We start from the raw sequence: 21,075 nt of genomic DNA, 5'->3' as shown, positions 1-21,075 counted from the left end.
TGTTTGAACTGGCAAACAGAAGCTTTTTAATAGCTGAAGATCTAACATAAAGGATTAAACCTTTCTGAAGTATCTGCACTTAACTCTAAAGACAAGGAAGCAAGTTTAAATTCATGAAAAATGGTCTTTGTTTTCCTAAATGAACCATGTACTTTAGTGTCAAAATAAAATCCATTCACTGCGTTATCAACTACATAAACTTCATGACAATCCCTCTCATGTAGCGAAGTCTGACCTTGTTTACTTTTTGAAATTTTTAATAGTTTGAGCATCTGCCATCTGCTTTCCTAACTTCATCGTGGAGATCAACTTATCTTTTTTCCTTTTAATGGGTACTTGAACAGTACAGATAAGCAGAACATTTAAAATAAAACATTAGTTTTAAATGGCTACTTGTGTAATTTTCCCCCATGTTACAAGTCAGAATTAGTACTTTATCTCTAATAGAATGTCAGTGGGTTTATAGTAATTAAATGGTTGAAGTGGCATTAAAAAGAATTTGCTCTTAATCAACTGCAGGAATGCTGGATGATTAGTAGTTATTAGGCATCAGGGAAGGTATGGATTTCCTACCATGTTTTCATCTTCCGAAGCTGAATTTGAGAAAACGTCAGAATGCCATTAAAACTTCCCAAACTGTTTTTTCCTGTTTATTTTTAACAAAACTGATGCTTAGCGTGCTGTCTTAAGAAGAAAATTACAGCATTTTTTGTCTTAAGCAGCAAACAGGTAACCTTCTGACCTTTTCAGTAAATTCTCAACTGAACTTCTGAAATTAGCATGATACAGCATTTTATGGTACAGAATAAAAATCTCTAATTCTGTCTCCAAGTAGTGTATCCTGAACACACATTTTATTAAGCTCTTCACTCATTCAGCCATGTGTATTTTGTAAAGTTCCTATGGTTATTGTTTTACAATAGCTGCTTCCAGAAGCATTGTAAGGGTTTCAATTAATCAGCTCTTTGTGTGCTTCAGACTATGCAAATTTATCACATCAGACCATTCAGCAGCTCATGGGAAAGCAGTGTTCAAACTGTATTGTCTTCTAGCACCTCCTCTCATTTAGAGTGATGTTTTTAATAAGAAAACTAATCAAGTTTACTTATGCATTATTTATCTGTTAATTTTAATTCTGTTCTTTACCTCTTATGTCAAATGGGATGTAGCAAGTGATATGATAGATCAGTGAATGATTCAATATTGAACAAAGCTTATGTGATGCAGCACTTTTTTCTTCTAGACTTCTTTTATGCTTAGTTAGCCAACACACTATGTAATTAGAGAGTTTTGAAGCAGCTGTACATTTGTTGTTCAGCCTTGCAAATTTTTGCAAATCTGTCACTTGTCTGTAACATGCAGCGCTGTGTTACTGCTACAACTTTGCTTAATTATGTGATGTTGTCTTATTTCTCAAGAGTATTTTCAAATTCTGGCAAATCTGGTAAAGCTAAAATAGATGCCTTTCAAGTCAGTTTGAGCTCTTTTACCACCATATCATTAGGACAAGTAAACAAGCATGTTTAGTAATGTGCTTCTTTTTATCTTGCTGATAGAAACTGGTATTGCTGCTGCTTCTATTCACGTCGTCTCCTTTGCTCTCTAATGTCCCTCCTGCTGGTAGTAATTAGTTTTCTATATTAGGTTGTTTTGACTTATTTGATGATTTTTTTTTTTCATTTGGCATGTGTGTGTATAGAAGGCACCTTATCGTAGCCTGGTGAAAAACTTTCCCATAGTGTTGCATTCTGTCCCTTCCCCCTCCTGGCCGCCCCCCTTCCCCCTCTGCGCCAAGCCGCGCTTTTAGTCTGGCTGTGCTCGTGTTTGTCAGTAAACTGTAAAAGCAGCCACACGAAAGGTACCAGCTCTGGAAACCTGAGTTTCTTCTGATTAGGAAAAGAAACTCAGACAAAAGTACCGGGGAGAGGGGCTCTTTATGCTGTCAGTTCCTTACGGAGGTACATGGGTTTGAGATGCTGTCAGCATTGATGCTGGTAGCGTGTGTGGGGCTGGGGGCCATTGTGCATAGTCAGGGGACTGTCATTTATTGGCTGCCATACAATAGCATTGAAAAACAACTGCCTATGGCTGCTTTATACTTGCATGTTAAACCACTGTGGATGTCTGATTTAAGGTTACTCTAATTTAAACTGTTACCCTTGCATTAAGCTGCCATGCTTATTAATCCAGTTTTTTTTTTTCCTTTTTGATACTGTAAAGGAATTTCTTAGCATTTTCACTGATTTTCTTTCTAAGGTGACATTATAAAATGGATACACAAGTTTTTTTTCTAGAATTTAATTTGCTTTTCAAATGAAAATAAATTGGATGTAGCAAGTTGCTAGGAGCTTTCTTGTTCAAGCACATAACCATCTTGTTAATCCACACTAAATAACAGATTTTGGTTTTTGTTTTATCTGCAGCCTTTTCTGGTTGTTAGTACTTGATTCTGGTCCCAGATGAGACAGCACAATGTATAGGTGAGAGCCATTCAGTCCCACTGCAATACAGACTTTAGTCTCAAGTGGTATTACTCAATTCCAGATGCAGCATATAAAATTGTGAGAGGAAGGGAAGTGAATGAAACCAAATTGTTCCATGTGTCCTCTATGAATGCTGAGGATCAATTTTCATGTGATGTCTAAATCAATAACAATTAAGAAATACTCACCTCTGGTAAGAACCACAGAGCAAAACAGCCTCCTAGTTTGAGTGTGCCTTATTTATGAATATTTTACGGGGTGTAGTTGAGCAGCTCAGTTGTGAAATGCAGTTCATACTTGAACAGGGTCTGGAACTTTAGGCTGTTTTAAATACAGCTTCCTCTCCTTTACTGTTTTATTGGCTAGTTGCAAGTGGTAATTCCACTTACATGGATTAATTCACTTGGTCACTTTTTTGCAGCTGTTGGCTTGCCTGGTACTGCTCTGCTGCAAAAAAAAAAAAAAAAAAGGTAGCAAATTGAGGAGCCTAAAGTGCAGACCTGCGAGCATTAGTCTCCTAAAGAGTTTCTGAAGGCAAGAGATTGCAGAATAAAATCAAGTCTAAATTTTGAATTAATTGCAGTTACTTACTTTTAGAAGTAGCATTGTAGATAGGAAAGGTATCTTTCAGCTTTTTTTACAGTTGGATGAACTTTCTTAAAACATAGGGTAGGAAGAAGCTTCTCTGACCTCCAAATACACAGAGACATGCTATAGATCTGCTACAGGCTCAGCAACTTCTTAAAATACAGAAGCTTAGAACTGAGGCTTTATAGCTTTCCCTTTTTTCTTTTTTCTCTCTTTTTTTTCCTCTCTGTAAAATAGAAACTTTATAAATGGCCTAGTAAGCTTCACATTTCTGGATTCTGTCTAAATATTTTGTTTTTAACTTCTAAGCTCATTATGCTGTCTTTGTGTTAACTTGTATTAAAATCTGTCAGCTATGACTGGTCTCATAACCACAGTCAACGGACCATAATAAGTTAATTATTTACTTGTGTCACTAGTGCTCTTCATCTAATGAAATGCACAGCTGTGTTAGATCTGCAGTTGGGTGTGTAGGACCTATTGTTACACAAGTCAGCGGAGGGTAGAAGCCGCTATGATGGAGAGCCCTCAGTTCTTTCTGCTGTTCTGCCTTTCTGTGTCGATTTCATGGATCTTTTATCATTCACTTTCACACAAAACAAACAACACAGTGGCTGTCTGCTATGGGAACCAGCTTGGCATATAAAAGGTTTTCAGAGCCTAAAGTAATTTTAAGTTAGCTGAGATTTAATTCTTGGCTTATAGGTGCCATGAAGTCCAGATGCAGCCTAATGCTTTCTTAGATGTTAATGCAAATAAGGCATTGGTAATACACATATAACAGAGTATTTATGTATAAAATTTTAGGGCAAAAAAAAGTTGTGCAAGGAAGAGATAGTGGGTTGGTTTAAGTTGGGTTTTTTGGTTTTTTTTTTTTTTTTTGATTTCCAACAAAAGATTGCTCCTTGGCAGACAGAGCTGGAAAGATGTTATTGATTTATCACAGTAGAACAATGAAAATTATTTTCAATAGGTTTAAAAATGAAATACAGCAGCACACACACCCTTGCCCCAGACAGTTTTTTCCTGCTCCCTTCCCCCATACTTACCATTCTCACTCTATTAACTACTGTCCCATACACCTATCCCTGTCTTGCTTGGACAGTAGAAGAGGAGCTCCCTCCTGAGCAGACGCCGATATCCTCCTGTGAACTGGCTGGTCGGGGGATGCCTTTTTAGGGATGTAACCAGTACTCTCAGTCTTCCAGGAGCCCCCCTCCACTCCAGGACTGTTCCCAAAGCATGCTCTGCCACAGTTGCAGCAGGCTGATCTCAAATAGCTTGCAGACTTTTTCAGCTCTAAGGGATTCTGGAAGAAATTGTCCAGCTGAAACAGTAGCTTTGGTTCAAAGGAGTATGGGCTTAAGCAGCTGCATTTTAGCACCTGAATTTCAATGTTAGATCTCTTGATGGTTTATAGCTGCAGTATGTTGAACTGCAGAATTCACTACAGAAAGTTATAAGGATTAGAAGGAAAATTTTGAGATGTGTGATGGATATTTAAAATGAGTTTTCATGTTTCTGTTTATTCTTTCTGCAATATTTTTAGAGTTTGGAGGTTTTTCTTTGTTTTATATCCATTACTGATAGAGACTGAAAAAAGCTTCCAAAACTTTTAAAAGGACAGGTTGTGTTCATGGACTGACAAAATAAAAGCAGCCTGTGGACTGGATTGCACTTTGTAATTCATTGATAGCAGTCTTTACTCTGCAAACTGATGTTACCTGAAAAAAATCTTATTTTAAAAAAATCCTATTTTTTATCTTATTTTTTATTTATTTTCCCCTACTTATCCCTGTCACAGTCCCATTTGATGTGACTTTATTGACAGTATTTAGCAAAGATACATATGATAAATAAATTTAAAATCAATAATAATTTTGTATGTCCAAAGGCATAACCTAAGAGGCCAAATTTCTGAATTTTTTTTCTTTCAGGAAATTATAGCATCAGCTTTAAAACCTGGGTCTCTCTTGGGATATTCTGATTGGACAGAAGGTTCTAGTTGCTTCCGAAAATAGGATCCAGAGCTTTCTTCCCTAATTTGCTAACTCACAAATCACTGGGAGCACTATTAGGGTATGCTAATTTTGCCAGTCCTGTCACAAGAGCTCTCTTCTAGTGTGCAGGTTGGGCGTACTGGTCATGGTAATGAGTCTGGGTGAAAAGTGATCCATGAGAAAGAGAGGAGGAGGAAAACACTAAAGAAAATCTGGTGATGGGCATCAGCCCTGCTGGTGGTTTGCTGTTTTGTGAATTGAAATGTTTTCTCTTCTGCAGGGGTGTGTGGACTGATTGTTCCTCAGGAGGACATGCCATTTTGTGATACAGGGATCTGCCCAGATATCATAATGAACCCTCATGGCTTCCCATCGCGTATGACGGTGAGTGGGGCTGCTACATTCACATGACACTGTCCCCCAAGAGGGAAAGAGAAGGGGATCAGCCACTAGAGACAAAAAAGCTTTAAGTGTGATCTCACTGAGAATATTCTCCAGTCATTATGCCAGCACTTGCTTTGCTCTGAGTAGTCAGCCTGTTTCACTGTTATGAAACATCCTACTGTAAAAAGAGCAGGGTTGCAGGCTCTTTGTGCATCATTCCCAGTTTGTTCTGTGTCAAGCTAATAGGGATGCTACTGAATACTTCACTTGCACCCTTTGTGTTTGAAAATTTCTTGCACTCCCTTCCCTATTGCCTGTGCCTACTAATGTGGCTGGGGTGGACTGTGAGGTGAGGGTTGGAGAGGAGCTTCAATTATAGATCCAGACCTGTAAAACTTCTTAAGTTATACGCACCGCCCTGGAACTGAGGCGAGTCTTGCACCTGTGCTGCAGAGTCACTGCCTGCTAAACACCTCACTGCCTGACCCTTTTGTGGGACCTCAGTGCTTCCTTCATACAGCCTCTCATCTTTATTCCTTTGTTAGCATCTTCCCTTCTGTTCCCCCTGTTGCACTGCAGCAAATCAGTCTCCATGGCTGTTTCCTACAGCAGAAGGCCACACAAATCCTGCCTGTTTTTCTGATAACTGGAAGAAGTGGAGCTGCCTGACTTGGTACCTTAAGGGTGTTCCCAGACCCTGTGATGAGTCCAGTCTTCCCCTTCGCACAGGAGTACTCTTGGCTCTTAGGCTTCTTCCACTCCTCCCATTGCATGCAATAGCCCAGGCTGTAATCTGGGACACTTTCTCTGACTAGCTTGTGTTGTGAGCAATCCAGCAATGTGCTTGTCCCAATGACCAGGCTGCTAACTCTGCTTTTCTTTCACAGGTAGGAAAATTGATTGAACTCCTGGCTGGAAAGGCTGGGGTGCTCGATGGCAAATTTCACTATGGAACAGCTTTTGGTGGCAGTAAAGTTAAGGATGTGTGTGAAGATCTTATTCGCCATGGTTATAACTACCTAGGGAAAGACTATGTAACATCTGGGATCACTGGGTAAGAATCTGCTCTTTAGATTTAGGTGTTTCAGGAGAGTGGGGAAAATCCTGTTGAGGCACATCTAAAAAATCTTGTCACGTCTCAGAGCTCGGGAGCTTTCTCTTGTTTGAAAACTGCTCTGTGAGACTGAGAAAAGAGGCTGAAGAGCAGTGTGCATTTTGGTTTTTTTTCTTATAAGCATTTTGTGGTTCCACATTTTCAAAATTGCTAGTGTATGTGTGGCTGTAATGGGAATAGCCTTTGTGGTGCATATGAAAATTTCTCAATTTCTGGCAAAATATGAAAAATATGAACATTTCTCAATTTCTGGCAAAAAAAAAAAAAAAAAGCTAAACCAAGGCTTTCTTGTTGAGAGATAGAAAAAATTTCAGATTTCTGTCAACAGAAAGTCTTGCATATGCTTGGAATCAGATAAGCATTTTCACGTTGACTTTATTAGTACTGTAAATATGGATTTGATGCCAAGCATCTGTTCTTGGGAATATTTTGTGTGTGCTCTTTTTTCCTTTTTCCTTTTTTTTTTTTTTCTTTCGATTATAAAATGTTTCGGTCTGGCATAATACTCTAATCTGCAAACTTCCTGCTGTGTTGATCAGTCTGGCTTCTGAGACACAGAGTTCAAAGAACATAAGATAGTTAAGGAACAGGAAAAGGCCATATGGCTTCACATGTCTGCCCTTCCAAAATGCATCTAAATCCTACCTAATTCCTGCTATTTTTATTATACTTCCAATCCCCTTCTTCTCAAGAAGCAAGTTTAGGTCTCTTTTGCAAGTTTTTTTTAATATACTTTTTATTTTAATTGCCTTTCTTACCAACTTATTCCATATGTTGCTTCTCTTTTTGTTTCAGAGATACAATTTTATTTTCCTTATTCACTCCATATTTCATAAATTGTATATCAAGTATCCTGGTGCTTGAAACACTTCCTGTTTGTATATCATGCTAGCCTTTTAAAAAATCTGACTAATCATGTTTCCTAGGGAGAATAAAATTATCTAGCTCTAAAAATCCCCTCTCCCCAAACTTCAACTTTGAAGGGCCCTTTTTAGAGATTTTGTTTAAGGATACTGATACTTTTTTCCAATCAAATTACACAGGCCTTATCTGTTTGTTATGAAATTTGATTTCAGATTTCAGAAAGAATGTTAAAATTTGCAGATTTCAAATGTCTAATGAAGTTTTATTATTTTCTTCAATAGCCTGCATAATGTCAATAATAACACTGCATACTGTTGTCTCCTGCTTATTTTTACATTGCATTTTACCTTTTTTTTTTCTCCCCTCAAGCAAGGCCTTGTTGAGTCTGTGAGTGTTAATTCTCGACATTCTTAGTGCTGTAGGTGGTAGCTGGGTGAAGGTGGTAGCTGGGAAACGACTGAGTGCTTTTCACTGGTTGCTTTCTGATCCTTAGGTGCTTACACTCTCCTTACAGTTGGGGGTGTTTTATACACAGAAATCTTTAGCCATACTCCAGCTCACAAAATGGAGTAACACCCTCTGTACTGCTCACAGATGTTCTCAAGCTGATGAAAGTGCCTAAATACAGTTCTCAAGAGCCCTTTACCCAGCTCATCTGAGTCCCCAGGGCCAGCCAGGGCAACAGGCTTTGTCCCCTGGATGCAGCTGCTGGGCAGTGCTGTCAAGGCAGCTGTGCTGATGCACAGCCACTTAAGGAGGGCTTTCACCCATCTGGGCCTTGGGTTGTGCCTCAGGGTGCTGTGCAGGGACAATTAGTGAATGAGGAAGCTGTCAGGCTCGCAGTGTGCCAGTGATAAGCAATTGTTGCAAATGCAAATTCTGAAAGTGCTCCTACAAAAAGGATGTTTTGAGCATTTATGCTGGATGTATTTGCTTACATATATGCTTACCTTTGGGAAGGAATGTAAACAGAAATACCCTAAGTCACTCTTCAGAGACTGAGACATTTACAGTCCTTGCTGGCTATTGTTGAAACACTCCTGTACAGATACAGAGGAGGGGCTTACCATGTTACAGCTGACACAGGTACATGCAGCTGTAGCAGCATGTCTGCACAACATAAGACCAGAGCTCAGGAGCTTGTTCCTTGCTGCAGTGGATACAGCAGCATGTGGTGCTGGCAGTGTACTGCCTCTGTGTTCAGGTTTCCCTGAAAGAGGTTTCAGACTGGTTGCCCAGAAAGTCTAAACACATTTTTCTAGGATTCATTATTTCCAAATTGTTTCACATTTCTCCTGTACATGACACCCTTGCCTCTCTTCAGGTAGAGCTGTGCTAACTGTGGTTGTCAGTTTTGCTTTGCTTTTTATTCTTTCAGGGAGCCTTTGGAAGCATATATCTATTTTGGTCCCGTGTATTACCAGAAACTGAAGCACATGGTGTTGGATAAAATGCATGCAAGAGCTCGAGGACCCAGAGCAGTGCTCACCAGGTATTATTACAAGCTAAGCACAAAATTCTTGTGTACATGCAGAAGTATGCCCAGCTGACTGATTGCTATAAAACTGAGCTTTTTTCCTTGTGATACTTGGCATGAAATGCTCTGAACTGTTATTACATTGTTGCAGACTAAAAACTCGTGACAGTAGACTGTGGCAAGAGGTTGTTCTGAAGGTTCAGGTGTGCTCTATGTAGTTCAAAACTTTTTGTTTTGAGTTTGCTTCTCAAACTACTGCTAGCAGCTGATAAAAAGTCATCTCTGACTCACAGTACACACTGTGGGCCCTTCCTCTCAAATTCCTCATATCATAGGTATTTTAAGAGGTTTGTTAGGTATTTTAGCTCATATTGTAGGTATTTTTCTTTTACAAAATCAGTTATGAGTAGAAGTAAGAAATTTTAAAGTACGGTCTAATATTTCAACATACTTTGAGAAACCCTTTGGGGAAATTGAAGCCTCCTGGTTTTACTGGTGCTACTTTACTTTTTCTCCTTAAAGCCAAGCTCTGTGTCTCCTTGCACTCATGTTCAAAGTTTCTGATATTCTTTGCTCACAAAAAAGAATTTAGTGGCACAGGCCTTGCTTTGGGCATGCTTCTAAGGTGTGATTTAGTTCACCTCTCTCCATCACAATAGGATTATTTACTGAAACTTGCCAGAAAATTAAATTCCAGCTAATCTTAGAAGATTATTCCAAATGTCTTTTGGGCCAGTCTCTCTGGGCTACTATGTAGACACTTATACCTCACCTCCTGCATGGTGGCACTTTTCTTTTTGACCAGTCAAAACTTGTACTGATTCTGACTGTAGCAATCTTTCCACTGTTAGTAGGATGTAAGCACAGTCATATCTGTCCCTTACTCTTCCCTATAACAAGTATGATTTGTATTCTTTAATTCTTCATTTATTTTTATGCCTCTGATTGTGTGAGGATCCACCACTCTTGCTTTGCCTGGCTGCACAACAGCTCTTAGTAAGTGCAGCTTCTACCTATTGATGTGCTGTTAGAGAAAGGAGGGGCAGGTCTCTGCTGTACTTGATACAGAGGTGTCTTCCTCTTTTTATTTTCTATGCCTTTTTGCTTTCCAACCTCACACTGTCTATAGGACAAACTTGTGCTTTCCATGGAAATAAATGCCAGTGGTTGAACTGGGAAAGAAATCATGAAAAGATTTTGTAATTCTTGTCTGAACTTTTTCATCAACCACATTGAGAAAAGGAGGTGTAGCACAACCACAGCTCCTTGCCTATATGAACATAAATGATATTCCCAAATAATAGGCTGTCTGCCCTATTTTCTGTTCTTCAGTGTGTTAAGCATTATATTGGTCCTTCACATGAAAGTGAAGACTCTCTATCTTAGCTAAGAGTACACAGGATTTACTGGAACTCCTGGCTTACCCAAATCCCTTGATCTGCCTTTGTATTGCCTGCCCAACTTCTCAGCTGTTCAGAGATACTGAATTTAAATGAAACCTAAATACCAAGTCAATGTAATGTTTATATGTAAAGATGAAGGTTGTGTGATTTCCCCCATCCCTTCCTTTCTGCAATTTCTTTGTTCAGTCAGTAGCATCATACTACTTAATTAGGGCTCCTTATTTGACTTTGAGGAAAGCTAGTGGATGTTCAATTTATGCTGCCTCTTGACTAGTCTTTCAGGAATTTTCTTTTTTCTCCTGAAATAATTAAACATTTGTTACTGCCATTGCCTCTGCAGAGAGAGTCGGCATTGCCAGCTTTCATATTTGCTATTGTTTTATCATCCACTGCACTTCCTGGGGAGTAGATTGCATCTAACATTCTTTTTTGATTTTAAAAGTAATCCTGTAACAGCGTCCAATGTGGAATTTGGCTGTCATTGTCTTGAAATGCATTTTATTATATATCAAATGTACCCTAAGTGACAGAGCAAAGCTGTATTTCCATCTGGAATAAGGCAGAATACTTGAGCTTCTTGACCATCACTGATTCTAGCTATTGTTCCGATTAAAACAAGACTTTGCAGAATTGCTAAGCAGCACTCTTTGTCAACCATGGTCAAACCCACCAGGATGGTTGCCCTCTGGACTGGTACTGGAAGTGAAGTGCAATCCTTAATTTCAATGCCATGGGGAGTTGACAGTGTGTAAGACAGTTCTACATGTGGTGTTGCTCAGATACCCAGTCCTGCTGAATCTTTTTAATAAAAAAACTGCTTTTAATTTTTCTTACCAGAGAGCAATGTAAGCTTTCTGCATGCAGAGTTGTTTTGATGGACATTGTCAGAGCTGCCACCTGTGTGTCTTTGTCACATGTCAGATGTGCCAGGTCCTGTTGTGCTGCAGGGGAGGAATGGGACAAACAACATTCAGGGCTCCCCTCTGTGCTCTGGGGCTCTGTGAGCATGGGATGTCCTCCTCCTTCAGGCAGGGTTTTTAGGTAACGTTCCACTTCTTGGAGATCAGTGTTTCAGCAAACAACTCCATTCAAACTAGTCACTTGTTCTTCCTAGCAGGCACAAAGGAGATCTGCTGAGACCATGGAGGCAGACTTATTTGCCCCACTGGCCAGTGAAACAAGGAATAAGACCATTCAGCTGAACTCACTGTTCTTGCAGAAAATGCAGAATTAATGCAAAAAAATTCTTAATGTGCTTAAAAACACTGAAGTTAATTGTTTCATGTTTTTTTGTTCTAAAAGCAACAGTTAAATTGAATGAAGATCACTTATTTTTTTATTTAAAGCATCACTTCATTTTATTTAGCATTTGAGGATTTTAGGAACTTATATATTTCCTTAATATTAAAAAAATCTCTTCTTCATAATATTCCCAATTTTATTTTCAAGAGTCTGGTTTGTTTTCTGGTGTTTTATTATATTTAGACTAAAGAAAGAAGTTAGTTGCCCAGGGCAACAGCTGCAGTGTACATGTGTATAGTGGGAAAGGGGAAGCACAGATGCTTTATAAGTACTGTTTTAATATCTTAAAGAACTTTTTAAATGAGGAATTGTAAAACTTGTGTGAGCTGGAGGAAAAATCTGATAATCTTAGGAAGCAGAACATAGACTCATTTCAATCTCAATCTCAATATTGAAATTTTTTGGTACTTTAGAGAAGACTGTTTTTTAGATAGGCAGAATTTTGTTTTGTTTTCTTTGAATGAGGTCATAGACAGCGGGAATGAAACTTGACAGCTAAAAGTTTAAGTTGGATTTTTTTGTTTGGGGGACTTCTTGTAAATTTTTTTATAGAATTTCATCTGCCTTAAAAATGTTCACCCTGTATCTGGTGGAAGACCTATGGCATATCTAGGCATGGAGTTGAGGCCCCATACTACTTCCAGAGGTTTTATCTTGCCGTAATTGGGGTGAGACTTTATTTGGGCTTACATTTGTAAAACTCTTTTATCCTGAACAACAGCACCAGGTGAAACCTCTGAAAGCAGACTTGTGTATAAATAATATTACAGAAGTCAGTTCATAAAAACAACTCGGGCACTTCTAGCACCGTTAGCAAATGCCTGATTCCTTGGAGGTCCAGACTGCTTTTAAAATCTGCCTGTTGGCCCTTAACAAGAGAAACTGCATTCAGCACAGGGTTAGCCTTTAAAACAGCATCTGAACAGTGACGGTGCCATCATGTGGGGAGGGGGCCCTGGGGAGTTTAATCAGGATGTAATTCTATCCATTCTCCCAAGAGTTGCAAAAACAGAAGGTTATATGAATGAAAAGGACAATTTGAATTACAAGCAGATTCGTTTTAAGGTTCCAGTGTGGTCAGAGTAAGAGAAACTACTTGCCCCTAAAAACAAATACAACTTGCATCTTTAGAAGGTATTTTGGTCTGGTAATCAGGCTTGGTTTTTACATGTTACAAAAGATTATGACCTGTTGAGGGCTTTTATAAGTTCTCTCCTGCAATATGCAGCAAGTTGGCAAAATCTTATTTTTATTATCTGTAGAAAACTTAAAAAAATTCAGTGGTTAGAAATAATAGAAACAAAATATATTTCAAAAGTAATGGGCCAGATCTGTCATTGAATACTGTAGGTGGATTACACTGCTACAAGTGTCAGAATCATCACATAAACATGAGGTTTCAGGGAGCAGTGAAGCTCAGTAACTTCTTTTAAATTCCTTCTCTTTGCTGTCATGTTTCAGGGAATATACTAAGATGGAAATATTCACTAAAATGCATGCAGTATATTAGTGCTGTAGGAATTCAGGATTGTTTTTGTTTCATAGTTTGCTCTGACATTTGCAACCGAAGTACTACATCATTGTGCTGGTGCATGAGAGTAGAACTGATACTGTGAACTAGCAGAGTGACAAACAAGAGGTTAAAAGTTTTGATTGTGTCCAACAAAAAGATTATCTTATGCAGTCTTAATATTAGATTATATACAGGCCTTATTTTTTTGCTTCAAAATCTTTAATGTATACTTGATTGCTTTATTAAAATTTTCCTCTAGCACCATAAGGACAGGAAGTCTCCTCAGACAATAAATAAGAGTTTGACTTGTGTAGAGGAACCTATAGATCACAAAAATCAGTCTATTAACCATCATACATGAAAAAAATAAACTAGATAAATGTCACTTAAAAAAATAGCATTTCAGTAATGAGTTAGCAATATGTATACTACTTGTTGCTGACTTATTTTGGTGTTCTCTCACAGATCAAAACCATCTTTATTTTAGAAATTGGTCTTAGCTGTAGTTCAGCTGAAGCATTAGGTTGATGATTGATTCATTAACTGCTGAATATAGTTTCATTTTGTTAGCGATGGATGATAATGTCTCATCAAGAAAGAGTGCCAAATCTGTGTCCGGATTGTCTTGGATGCTCTTAAACATCTTGTTTTCACTTATTCAGCTGCATTCTGAGAGGTAAAGAGATGTAGCCTGGTACTGCAGTTGCCACTTAAAGAACTGCATTGTAGTGCAGATACAGTAGCAACACATTTGTGAGATCAGCAGCTCTGGTTTGTAAAGTCCATCAACCCTGTGTTGTTCCTACAGTTTGTAGACAGCCTAGAGTCAATAGAATGTATGTTTTGTAGTACTTACTACATTTCTCAAATATTTATTTCAAAGGCAACCCACTGAAGGTCGATCCCGTGATGGTGGTTTACGTCTTGGAGAGATGGAAAGGGATTGTTTGATCGGTTATGGAGCCAGCATGCTTTTGTTGGAGAGACTGATGATTTCAAGTGATGCCTTTGAAGTGGATGTTTGTGGCCAGTGTGGCTTGCTAGGGTACTCTGGATGGTAAGTTGTCAAGTGCCTCTGTGTAACAGAACCTTGCCCTTGGTTGCAGTGCTTCTCAGTTTTCAAGAGCTCACAGGAACCAGTTAACAATCTCATACACTTAATTTAAACAGTTCAAAATTGGCATTTGGAAAAATGGTGACGGGATGGTTCTTTATTGTGGTTTGATTGAAATTAGGACTGAATTGCGTGTGTAGTCAATGAGCCAGGGATCTCTCCTGTTGTGGGGGCACAGGTGTTCTCTTCCACAGCCAGGCTGTTCCCTTCAGTCTGTCTGCTGACCTTCCATTCCAGTGCTGACCTTCTCTCCCACCCTTGCAAGGGACTACTAAGCACCCAGTCCCATATATCATCTGTATTTTGAAAAGGGGAGAACAGCAGTGTCAATGTACTTGATGGTTCTGTCAGCAGAAATGAGGATAGTGGTTGGGCTAGTCACACATCTTCCTGCTACAATGCCATGTTGAACCTCACAAGGCTGAAGAGTGAGAGTGGGCCCAGAAGAATAGGAGAAGAAAGCAATATCCCCTGCTTTCTTGTTCTGTAGCTATGATGTTCATAATCCCATGCACTTGGTTTTCTTCGGATGTCCCCCTCCCAAACGCCTTTTGCTTTGGAATCTTGTGAAACAAGGAGTTCCTCCTCAAAGCATCAGGCAAGTGCACTGATCCCATGTTGGAGCTTGAGAGACGAGCAGTTACCTGTTTGGAAATTCAGCTGGCTTCTGCCTGAATACTTTGTCTCTAGGAAACTTCTCTCTAGACTGGCTAATGGTCTTGCTGGCCTAACACAGTACTGAGTTGGTCTCCTGAAAACAAACTGGTTTTTCATGTAGGAGAAGCATAAAACTAAATGTCTAAGCTGTGTGTAACTCACCGTGTGTTTTGCTTTGTAACTCACTGGGTTTTGCTTTAACTGTCTCTTCTCTCCAGCAATTTTGAGATGTTAGATTTAAAGTTGTCCTGTAGCATGCTGAAAATGCCCACTATTATTGGAAGATAAACAAATTTCTCTTTAGAGAAGTCTGAGGTCTAGAGGTCTCTGAGGGAGATGTTTTGCTTTGACCTGGTTTTGTTTTAGGCAAGCAGAAAACAGACTTGTGAGACCAATAGGAGTTTGAGATACAACGTTCTTGCAAGCTTTGCAAAAACAGGTGATCTGAAATCCCATGACTAAGGGAAGAAAAAAAAAAAGGTGCAAGTTCAAGTTACAAGGTACTCTAACATTTGCGTTGGGAAAAGATAGAGAAATAAAAGGAGGAGGAGAAAGATTAATTTCTGAACCTCAAAAAACCACAGTTGAAAACTTGTCATGTTATGGATATCAGCATTAATTTAATGGGAGGGGCAGAAAATTGGACTTTATTCCCTTTAATGTCTCAAGTGTGATTTTTCCATGATGTAATGAAGTAGGAAAGTAAAGTGTATTCTCAGATTGTAGATGTGTAAAGCTGGCAGCTACTGTTTCTGTCCTTGCTCAGACCCTTTTTTCTGAAGCATGTGGCTTCTGGCCAGAAACCAAGCACCACCTTTGTCTGCTCACTGCAGCAGTAGCTCTGCTCCTGGAGAAGCAGATGTTCAGATAGAGGGGGTAAACACATGTAATCCAGAGGAGAGATGAGCCCTTCTCTGGGCATCCTGAAATTGGTGATTTTCAGCTGGGCATGGTCCTGTTGGCTCTTCTGCCATAACCCTTTTTGAAAATCCTGTTTTTCTTGAGGGTGTGTTCAGTGTATGTAAGAAGGGATGCTTTTTTCTGACCCAGGTCTCTTAAAACTACTGTAACGCAAATGACAGTTGTAGGAAGTAATGTTAAAGGGAGGACATGCCATAACTCAAAGAACCAACCACTAACTCTGTAAAGCATTGCTCTTAAAAAATCTCACATGCAGATGTAGCTCAATTATTTTTTCAATAAGACCTTGACTTTCAGAGCAGTCCTTGAAGATTTTCAGAATCCACAGGAAGTGAAAGTACCTTGAAGAAAATTATGAATTTGAACTTTAGAAGTAATACCACATTTTATTTTTAAGCTGTTGGTAATACAATTAATTTTTTGAAGTTTGTAGCAAAGTTAAGTAACTCCTTAAATAATTGTGAAAGAAGCTGCTGTCTCAGACAGAACCAGACATTCTTGCAATCTGATTCTGTGAAAAGCTGTCTGATGTGTGAGAGTAATCAATAAGAGAGCTTCTGCTGAATTTTATACTGTGTCTACCAGTATCTGAGGTAAGTGGCCCTATAATGAGCATCACAGTTGAGATGAAGCCATTAAGAGAAACTTCCAAATGGGCCTTTTTAGTGACTCAGGCATTAATAAGACATTCCTGCAAGAAACCTTTAGAAACATTGTTTGTGGCTGGCATTAAGGGCACTTGTCTTATGGAAGATGAGCCCTTCCTCTCAGACAAGGACTAGCCCCTGGGTAAGTTTTTCTGCAAGATAGATAGAACAGCAGATCAGTGTTGGGGCTTGAATTGGTATTTTCACACGGGAGAGGGATTCTTGTGGCAGTGATAGAATTTGTCCCTGTAAAAAATGTGGTTGAAACTTACTATGATTTACTGGGTTTATGCAGATTTTCCAACTTAGCTGTTGCACAGGTGCTTAGGAGCAGAACTGCACTGAATGCAATGAGCAAAATGTGGTCCTTTTTTGATGATAAGTTATTCTGTTCTCTCTAGTATGTGCATCTTAAACTATACATGAAGAAAAATTTTATTTCTGATTCAGATTCAGCCTTCAATGGTATAGTTGCCTTTTCCTGACCAGTTTAGTGCCAATTCTAATACTAAATGGTCTTTAATGTACTTATTTCTGTGATCTCTGTTTGACAGAGTTTTGTACTGACTGCACCTTTCTGGGTGGTCCTTATTGAGTACAAAGCAGGCCCAGAATGGTGTAGTTTTGAGCCTGGGTGCAGTGAGAAGTCTCTGCTCCTCAGTCCCTAGGAGGTGTAATCAGATGGCAGATGTGTGCTCATAGCAGAGAAATTGTGTCTCATCAGGCTTCCAGGGCCTGCAAGGAATTCTATATCTCCTATAGAGAGCAATTGCTTGCTTGCCATCTCTGGAGAACGGCTCCCTTTGAGGTCACTTTCTCCCACCATAAAATGTACCTATTCCTATAAATATGGACTAGGGGAGTTCATAAACCTGCATTGACTGTGAGCCTTATTCTGTACCATGGAAGCCTGCAGGAGTTTTGCTAATTCCTCCTTAACTGGATCTTCAGACTGTTATGACTTTATGGCAGAAATATAAATTTGAAACTCAGGAACAAAAATTAGACCATTAGGAAGTGCTGAGTCACTCTCTGTTCCCAAAGGAGTGGCTTTCTCAACTCTCCAAAACCAGAAAATTTAACGTACAGGAGAATGAAGAAATAGGGAGGTTGGAAATGGATTTTTATTAAAAATATTTTCTACCACCACTGAATTTGAGTCCCAACACTGTAAAGATGGCTGACTAGCCTATTTATTCCTTATATAGTCACAGTTATATCTATTTGACAAAAAATCCCTTTCTCTTTGAATTTTAAGATCATTAGAGCAAAGAGCACAAAGAATATGTGTTAAAGCAATTTTACTGAGTTTCTATGCTGACTAAAGTTTAAAGATGTAAGATGAGAAAGACCTCTTTTCTGGAAAGTATAATGACTTGAGACATTATAGGGTGAAATTGCATATTAAAAACCTTCTTTCTTCCTGACTCTTCTTTTTGTGACATACATGTAACACAGAAATTGCACCATTAACCATTTTTTCAGAAGCACTTGGCTTTGTTCACCTCCTTTCTGTCACTATGCAGTGCTGAATTTGTTGACATTTATTTGAGTGCTGAAGAAGCAGAAGTCAGTCCTGTTAGCTCCATTGCACTGACTCAAAAGTGCAGGTTTAACATTAAACTCCTATTGATTTCAGTCACATTATTTAAGGACTTTAAAGCTGTGACTTAAGCACTAAAATGTGTCTCAAGCATTTGGTGCTTCTAGGACTGTGGCGAGTGTTTAAATGCAGATGGATAGAACAACAGTGGCTAGTGGCAACTGGGTTTTATCAGCAGAAGTTATTGACCAACTCTTAACTTTTTGTTTGTTTCCCTAGGTGCCACTACTGCAAATCTTCATGTCATGTGTCTTCGCTGCGAATACCTTATGCCTGTAAACTCTTATTCCAAGAACTGCAGTCCATGAACATCATACCTAGGCTAAAACTTGCTAAGTACAATGAATGAACAAGATGAAAAAGACCCCAAAATGTACCTTTAGGAATGGTATGAAAATCCAGCATATCTAACTGGGAGAGTTTTTGGTGAACAGGAATAAACTCTAAAACCTGAGTGATGGGAGATGCAAGACAGTAGGAAATCTTTCTTACATATCCTCCTTGTTTTTTAAGCTGACATGGAAGAGTCTGTCAGTGAAATAGGAGCAGTTCTGAAGCCTTGATTAGTCATGAACACGACATATGGGAATGGAGGAATAAGGCCATGGTCCAGCAAAGCACTTGGATCACTTCAAAAAATCCCATGCTTGTGTTTGAAAAGGTCTTTGCTGGGCTAGGTCATAAGCAGAGCTAAATACACATCTTGTTCACAGAGGTTTAAAATGTTTTCCAAACCACTGTAATAAATGTTTTAAATGATAGTGGCTGAATATATTGACAGTTTTGTAAGGATGGTAAGGTGTTAAAATGTCTAAACCATTTTCTGTTCCTAAAGCATATTCATTACAGTGTTAAAATTTTCTAAAATAGTGTCAGTGTTAGAGAAATAAAACTACTTTCTCAAGGGCTTGAGACCAGATATTTTGAGTGAGATTTCAACACGCAGGTGCATTTGTGTTCCAGCAGTGGTGTGCTTGTACAGGTAGTATGCTGTCAACTAAGTGTACGCAGTTTCTGTGAAGTTCGGGGGAGCAGGTAACTGCATATGTAGCAAATGCATGATACAGCACACAGATATCCATTCCATTCCTACTGAGTGTAGCAGATATGATAAAATACACTGGCTCAAAGTCCTGAAAAGGTAATGATCATTACCTAGTGTGCTGTCATAGGACTCTAGAACTTTTTTTAAAATATTAACATAGCCAAAACATTTTAAGAACAAAACAAAACCAAACCTAGGAAGAAGAATGTATTGTTCTCTGACAGTGAAGCAGGTTTGAATGACCTGAAAGGATTTAGAAAAGGAACAGCTGGATTTTTTTTCATGAGGTCTAAGGCCTAGAACTAAAGCAGTGGATGAACTAAGAAACATTTAGTCCTCTAAACTGACAAGCCCTTACTCAGAAAAGCACGCAGTTAACTTTTTAAGCAAAGGACATCAACATGCACAGACTTCCTTCAGTGAAAAGCAGCACTCTGGGTGAGGATACAGAATGCTGCCTATGATGTAGAAGTCCTGAGATGCTCTTTGGCTCCTCATATGGCTGAAATTTGTGTGCTGATCCTTACGATCCTGCTGATCCTGACACTGCTCATGCAATAATGTTGCTTCTGTTCTCTTAACTCTGAGCTTAGATGAGTATCAGCTGAGCAGATTTCTTTTTAGCCTTCCACTAAAAGCTTAAACTTAAACTTTTGTGTTTCGGCTTAAAAAACAAGCCTGAAGAAATACATTCTACTTTCCTTCTCTTTTTTTTCCCCCCATTTTTCTTGCAATTGGACTGGTGACAACCCAGATGTCAACACAGCACAGCTGGATTGGAAGCTCTTGAAGCACCTCTTCCAGGATCCAAACAGCTCAGGGTTATTTACAAAAGAGTTTTAAGAGAGTGAGAGTGTGACATCCTCCACACTGGAGGAAGAGGTTAACCAAAAGCCTCAACTGAATGAACAACCTCTGCTTTGGTGCCTGAGATGCCCAGCTGCGGCTCAGGAGCACCAGCAGAGGGAGTGAGCCTCTAAGGTTATGGCTGCTGGGGGCCACCACAGAAACCCGCTGAGGATGAGTCCTTGCTCCCTAGTCCTCTCCGAGGTGGTCTCCTAGGTTGGGTGGTCAGAGCTGCAGGACATGAGAGACTCTGAATGTGTATATTTCACGTGTGGAAATTGAAGCAGCTACAGCAGAGATGGAGGAGGAACAAAAAATGTACTCATGAGTAACCTCATTGAGAGAAAAGGTCTGTGTGTAGCCCTGAGGAGGAACCTTGCAGCTCGTTCACCTCAAGCTGATGGAAGCATGGGGATGAATGGATTTTTGAGGGTGAAGGATATCCTGTAATAGCTGAGGTTTAGGAAGAAAGGAGCAGCCTTAAAAATGATGGTCCCAGTGAAGTAGAAAAACTAGACATGTCTGGCAGTAAGTGAGGGTCACCCACTATCAGCTACTCTGGTGATACCTACATCCAGCTGTGTTTGTACATCACTGCTGCCTGACCTTAGCCTGTGCCTACACTAAAGGCTTATCTGAGTGCAGATCTGGGTTGAAACTCTGATGCTTACTTCTTATGTCTCTGTCAGAGGCAGCCTATGTTCCATCATAATTGATACCTACAAGTAATCTCTTGGCAATGGAATAAGCATTACAAAACCAGCAGCAGAAACAGAACAAATGGCTATGGATTCCTGGAATATGGTTGGTCAAAGTGGCAATTCATGGAAGGAATCTTACTGTAGTCAGGAAAAAATAATCATGCATGGACTGATGAGGTAAAATACAGAACCCCAGAGCTGTCACATTACTTTCCTCTGGTGAGCCTCATCTTTGCAGCTGTTTGAATTATCTTCCCAGACAACCTCCACTCCCCCACTTTTTATACTGTGGATGCCTTCAGAAAGAAGGTCTTATGTCAGGTCATGGCTGCACTGCTGGAGCTGGTATTGCCCAGATCAACCCTGCCATCACTGTCTAACTGCTGAATTAGATACCATATTCTGAACAACAC

General features: G+C 39.4%; 1 protein-coding gene across 1 annotated transcript in view; it reads left to right on the top strand.

Moving 5' to 3' along the window:
* POLR3B (RNA polymerase III subunit B) overlaps positions 1-18,989 on the top strand; it is a 72,615-nt gene extending 53,626 nt beyond the window's left edge. Inside the window, exons 24-28 of the mRNA XM_009086418.4 lie at positions 5,352-5,455; positions 6,343-6,509; positions 8,812-8,925; positions 14,012-14,185; positions 18,290-18,989. Of these exons, the coding sequence (XP_009084666.1) occupies positions 5,352-5,455; positions 6,343-6,509; positions 8,812-8,925; positions 14,012-14,185; positions 18,290-18,419 (689 nt within the window). The 3' untranslated portion in view covers positions 18,420-18,989. The remainder of the gene's footprint in view (positions 1-5,351; positions 5,456-6,342; positions 6,510-8,811; positions 8,926-14,011; positions 14,186-18,289) is intronic.
* Positions 18,990-21,075: the final 2,086 nt, after the last annotated feature.

This window comes from Serinus canaria, chromosome 1A (assembly GCF_022539315.1).
Source record: "Serinus canaria isolate serCan28SL12 chromosome 1A, serCan2020, whole genome shotgun sequence".
NCBI lineage: Eukaryota > Metazoa > Chordata > Aves > Passeriformes > Fringillidae > Serinus > Serinus canaria.
This window is presented reverse-complemented; position numbering and strand designations above follow the sequence as displayed.